At 42.5% G+C, this 6,337-nt stretch overlaps 1 protein-coding gene across 1 annotated transcript; it reads right to left on the reverse strand.

Annotated features, from left to right (window-relative positions):
- Window positions 1-2,304: 2,304 nt before the first annotated feature.
- Window positions 2,305-4,939, reverse strand: LOC108673346 (zinc finger protein 77-like). The gene is made up of 2 exons (XM_018161152.2): window positions 4,800-4,939; window positions 2,305-4,170 (listed from the first exon to the last, which is right to left on the reverse strand). Exon 2 carries the CDS (start codon window positions 4,114-4,116, stop codon window positions 3,427-3,429), a length of 690 nt encoding a protein of 229 aa, XP_018016641.1. The 5' UTR covers window positions 4,117-4,170; window positions 4,800-4,939; the 3' UTR covers window positions 2,305-3,426.
- Window positions 4,940-6,337: the final 1,398 nt, after the last annotated feature.

Here is a 6,337-nt window from a genome sequence, read left to right on the forward strand (position 1 = left end):
GAAAAATAGTTCAATGTTATCCATAATGCTATTCCTACCCGAGTTGTGGGTTAACCCTTTACTGCCATGCCGGCACACGCGTCCTCTTATCCATAATGCTATTCCTACCAGAGTTGTGGGTTAAATAGGAGCATGCGGGCACACGCACAACCTCACACCTCCACTGCTGCCGCGACACTGCGGGTGTGAGGTGCCCTGCTGCCCCTGCATAGTGCAGCCCCGCACCCCCACACTACCCCAAACAACACCCCCACCCCCAGTACGAGTGACTGGGGGTGGGGTGTAAAAATGTGGAGGGGGAGTGGCAAGTATCAGTGAAAATGTCCATTACGAAAAAAATCAGACTTATTCAGACTGAGACCAACTTAATACATAGTATGCAGCGAATACATCGTGTACAAGAAATACATGCTGGGGGGGGGGATAAATTCAAAGTATTTAAATATTTTCAAATACAGTTTAAAAATAAAATCAATAAACTTTGATTATACAAATTTAGGAATTTAAAAAAAATTCTATCAATGAACTGCAGGAACATTTTTCTTTTTGAAAATCATTATTAGAGATCGGTAATAGCGTATTAAATTTTTACAAAATTTACATTCAATAATTTTTAAATTACAGCTGGTAATGACGACTAATAAATTATAATTTCTGAAATATTTCAAGTAGAAATTAAAAATAACAAATTATTGAATAAATTATGAATTAATTTCTGCTTTAATTATAATTGAATGATAAACTATTGAATAAATTATGAATTAGTTTCTAATTAATTAGAATTAATCAGAAATTACAAGCATTCCTGCCACGCGTTCGCTACCACAAAGGATTTCACGTTGGAAATGAAGGATTTTAGAGCGGCTATATAGGACCAGGGTCTGATTTCCTTCAGAAGGACACTATTATAGGATACCATGCACTACTATATAGGAGTGCGAGATGCAGGTTCTCAACTATTACCTATTGGACACGAAGTAATATTTCCGGATTAGTACGCACAGATTACAAATGGATTTCGCGACTAGGTATAAGTAATCCTCTTTTTGGCAGTCTTTGAGTGTCATACCGATCCACTTCGAACAACCAAATTTAATCGCTTTTTCATGAAAGTACGTTTAGGTATAGACTCCATCTGGTCCGTATTATGTAGCTGGAAACATCTCACGAAATCGTTGTAACTTTTAGGTGCACTTTGTTTTCTGGAAGATTTCATTCCATCGTTTCCACATCTGACATTCTTCCGAGTTTTCGTTTCTGGCATCAGCAACGTCTACGGCATCAGCAACGATTCTTTTCACCTTCTTGGACACCATTTCTTTGGATCCCTCTATATGTACATATATCCCTAAAATCCATATCCATAAAACTCCAAAACCAATTAACATAACATAACATAGTGATCTCGGCGCTGGAGTGTAGGCCTGATGTGGCCTGTCGCCGATTCTTTTCCTTTTTTCGTGCCTTGTTCACAGAAGATCTAAAATTGTGTCATTTGACCGGATCTTTTCATGACTGACGATAGTTTGAAGTAGCTACTAGACTTCCACCCGGTTCGATAAGGAGCTAGGCATTTCAAATCTGAACATATATTTTTCCATAGCTTTATCTAGTCCANTTGGTTTGTCGGCAAAATTCCTTTGATTGTGTTAAGAAAAAGTTCAAGAAACCTCCATGGCGGACTGGGTGACGGACGAGACAAAGAACAAGCAATACTCGGATATTATTGGCCTCAAGCCCTGGATCATCCGAGACCTCAAACGACTGGGTGAGACAAATGTAATGTTTAGAAAAACAAATTACTTTAAGAGAGGCAATAAATCACAACCTTGAGAAATAAATGATTATGATATTTGATCATTATTAACCTATTTTTATGGTCTCTAAGATGCTTGAGCAAGCTATCAATGTTCTTCTGGAAATTTCCCTATCTCTGATTAGATATTAAGTCTTTGAAATTCTTTCTTTTAAAAAAGACTACACTTTTGATAAATCCTAAGAGTATGTTTTACTCCCTGTATTGTTTTCACAGATGAATTTATTTCTCAAACATGATAATAAATTATTAGATTAATTAAGATAAGGAAAACATTTTACTTTAGCCTTCCAGGAGCTTTCAACCTAATTGTTCATTCCAGGAGAATTTGACCTGTTCATCTATTTTTGACTGTCAAAGGCAGTAATTTACTAACATTTTAAACTCATAATCAAACAATGTGATGAAATTTGAGAAATTATGTTGAGAATTACATAAAGCTAATTTCAGACACTACTTGCGATGATTGAAACAACGATAAGCTTTATAAACTTATTTTTAAAAGAACGATTACAAATTACATGAAATTCCGGTGGCAAGCAATTCAACGAGACGAGACACTTGAGCGCTTGAAAATAATTGAAAAAACGTGAAAAAAATTTCCGTATTAAATAAATACGGCAAATATATGCCGTATTTTCTCCACTAAATTACAGACTAGAAACTAGACAAACACGGTATGTATCTTAGCCACAAAGATACTCCGCTGCACGGTATCTTTGCCACAAAGATACTCCGCTGCACGGTATCTTTGCCACAAAGATACTCCGCTGCACGGTATGTATCTTAGCCACAAAGATACTCCGCTGCACGGTATCTTAGCCACAAAGATACTCCGCTGCACGGTATCTTAGCCACAAAGATACTCCGCTGTACGGTATCTTAGCCACAAAGATACTCCGCTGCACGGTATGTATCTTAGCCACAAAGATACTCCGCTGCACGGTATGTATCTTAGCCACAAAGATACTCCGCTGCACGGTACGTATCTTAGCCACAAAGATACTCTACAATTTCCTTTCCAAATCACCCAAAATAGTAACACAATTTCTACTTAAACTTCTATAAAATTTCCAGTCAAATTGTGTAAGAAGAAAAATTCAGTAGGGAAATATCCCGTGAAAAACGAAACTTCTCTGAAATAAAATAAAAAACGGTTTTCCCATCATCAACAGAACATAACAGTATTCTTTCTAAATACAATTCATTTTCAATATGAAAACAAAATCTACTCCTTTCTAAAAACTACCTATAAAGACTTATTATTATTCCCATCTATACACAATCACGGTTTCCTCTATCAAAAGAAATCATTTTATTTCACGTCCTCCATGTTTTCTTCTTTCAATTTGCTCATTTTGAATTCTTCTTTAACCGAATGCGTTAAAATCTGTTCATCCTCGTCACCATAGCAACGCTTGGACGATTTTCGTCCCTATGGCAACGCTTAGCGTCATCCCCGTCGCCATAGCAACCTTGGCGTCATCACCGTCCCCATGGCAACGCTTGGCACGATTCCCGTCGCCATAGCAACGCTCCGCATCATCACCGTCCCCATAGCGACGCCTGGCGACGAAAAACAACTCGAACTTGCTTGATTAACCTCCTCTTCAATTATTTTTCATCTTCTTGCGACATTCACGTTCATGTTGGGTAAGATGGCGTAGGAGGTCACAATTGTAGTCACATCTCTGGCAGCAATAGTAACCCACCCCATGCATCTCCCTGACATGGCGATGTAAATAGTGGGCCCGCTTGGTAAAAAAGGGGCAGTGGGGACACTTCAGCTGCTTGCTTTGTAGCTTTAGTGAGTCATGCTGCTTCTTTAGTGGGTCAAGGCGGCGGTTTTGGGTCTTAGGTGAGTCGAGGCATGGGGCTTTTGACGAGTCAAGGCTTTGGCTTTGAGACTCTGATGCACGTAGGTTTTCACTTATTTTTCTGGCGCCATGGCAACGTTTAGCACGATTTCTGTCGTCATGGCGACGAGTATGTCTGTGGAAATTACTGCGATCGCCAGTCTTGTATCCGCATACGGTGCACACGAGCCATCCGACGCCCGTGTGTCGGGGCATGTGTGCCTTGAGGTGCCCCTTGTGCACGGTCGTGTAGTCGCAATGCGGGCACTCCAACATGTTCGAGCCCGTGTGTCTGGATATGTGTACCTTTAACTGTGACTTGCACACGGTCGTGTACTCGCAATGTTCGCACTTCAACATGTTCGAGCCCGTGTGTCTGGATATGTGTAGATTTAAATTATTCCTGTACACGGTCGTGTACTCACAATGCGGGCACTGCAACATGTTCGAGCCCGTGTGTTTGTTCTCATGCAGCTTCAAGTTGTGGCTGCTGTTCGTCTGCGAATAATATTATACTATAAGCATATTATTATGAGTTAATAATGTAATCATATTATATAGTTCAGTTATATATGGAATACACCCTGCTTGTCCCCCCTACCTCGTAGGAGCAGCGTAGGATGCTCTGCTTGTCCCCTACCTCGTAGGGGCAGTAGGAGCAGCATAGGATGCCCTGCTTGTCCCCCTATCTCGTAGGAGCAGCGTAGGATGCCCTGCTCGTCCCCCCTACCTCGTAGGAGCAGTAGGAGCAGCGTAGGATGCCCTGCTCGTCCCCCCTACCTCGTAGGGGCAGTAGGGGCAGCGTAGGATGCCCTGCTTGTCCCCCTACCTCGTAAAGGCAGTGGGAGCAGCGTAGGATGCCCTGATTGTCCCCCTACCTCGTAGGGGCAGTAGGAGCAGCGTAGGATGCCCTGCTTGTTCCCCTACCTCGTACGAGCAGCGTAGGATGCCCTGCTTGACCCCCTACCTCGTAGGAGCAGCGTAAGATGCCCTGCTTGTCCCCCTACCTCGTAGGAGCAGCGTAGGATGCCCTGCTTGTCCCCCTACCTCGTAGGAGCAGCGTAGGATGCCCTGCTTGTCTCCCTACCTCGTAGGAGCAGCGTAGGATGCCCTGCTAGTCCCCCTACCTCGTAGGGGCAGTAGGAGCAGCGTAGGATGCCCTGCCTCGTGTGCAGGATGAGGTGCCGGGCGTAGGATCTCTGCCAGCGGCTCCTGAAGGAGCAGGTCCTACAGGCGTACTGACGACGCGCCGACCCCCCCGTGGGGGGGAGGGGGGCCCCACGGCGCCGCGGGGCGGGGGTGCGGGGTGGTACAGAGGGTGGTGGTGGTGACGGAGATGGTGGTGGTGATGATGCAGAGGATGCCGATGAAGGAGGTGATGGTGATGAAGGACGAGGTGATGGAGGAGGTGATGGTGATGGCAATGGAGGAAGTGGTGGTGATGAAGGCAGTGATGGTGATGAATGAGGTGATTCTGATGGCAATGGAGGAAGTGGTGATAATGGTAATGAAAGAAGTGATGACAATGGAGGAAGTGGTTGTGTTGAAGGAAGTGATGTTGATGAATGAGGTGATGGTGGTGATGAAGGAAGTGGTTGTGCTGAAGGAAGCGGTGATGAAGGAGGTGATTGTGATGAAGGAAGTGATTGTGTTGAAGAAAGTGATGCCGATGAAGAAGGTGATGGTGGTGATGAAGGAAGTGGTTGTGTTGAAGGAAGTGGTGATGAAGGAAGTGGTTGTGTTGAAGGTAGTGATGCAGAAGAAGGTGATGGTGGTGATGGCGCCTCCATCTGTAGGACAAAAAAAAAGATGTGTATAAGAGACAGCTGCCATGCCGGCACACGCGTCCTCTTATCCATAATGCTATTCCTACCAGAGTTGTGGGTTAAGCCTTTACTTCCATGCCGTCAACTAATGTGCTGGCTGAGACCACTTCCCTCGTCTATATATGTATACCTGGATATATATTTGTATCTTGATATATGTATATTTATAGGGAGATATATATTCATATATGGGAATATAGCTAACCTCTACAGCACTAACACTCGAGATCAGTAGACGTTGAAGGCTTGTAAANCTAGATGTGTATAAGAGACAGGTGTTACCCCGGCCATAAAACAGTCAAGTGTGAGTATATCTTTACATTGCTTTATTTCTTGCTTTAAAATGTCTCGCTTTAAAATGTCTCGCTTTAAAATATCTCGCTTTAAAATATCTTGCTTCAAAGTATCTTGCTATAAAAAGGAAGATATTTTATAGCAAGATAATTTAAAGCAAGATATTTTAAAGCAAGATATTTCAAAGCAAGAAATAAAGCAATGTAAAGATATACTCACACTTGACTGTTTTATGGCTGGGGTAACACCAGCGGGTGAAGTAGCCGGTGAAGCAGCAGGTGAAGCAGCGGGTGCCTCTGTGCCTGCAACAGGGGAATGTGAAGTCAATTATAGGTGCCTCTGTGCCTGCAACAGGGGAATGTGAAGTCAATTATATATGATATTATATAATACAAGTTAAATTGATATGATATGATAATACAATATTGTTTAATATACAATAATTTAATATAATATAGTGCATTGGTTGTAACCACCAAGCCACTATGCCAATTTTAAACAAAATATTCACTGGTATCTACTGATTTTAAACTGCCAATTTGTTG

The sequence above is a fragment of the Hyalella azteca genome, unplaced genomic scaffold (genome assembly GCF_000764305.2).
Source record: "Hyalella azteca isolate HAZT.00-mixed unplaced genomic scaffold, Hazt_2.0.2 contig984, whole genome shotgun sequence".
NCBI lineage: Eukaryota > Metazoa > Arthropoda > Malacostraca > Amphipoda > Hyalellidae > Hyalella > Hyalella azteca.

Excerpts from the sequence above, each read along its gene's own strand:
- LOC108673346 (XM_018161152.2), bottom strand. The coding sequence starts at position 4,116 with ATGTTGCAGTGCCCGCATTGTGAGTACACGACCGTGTACAGGAATAAT.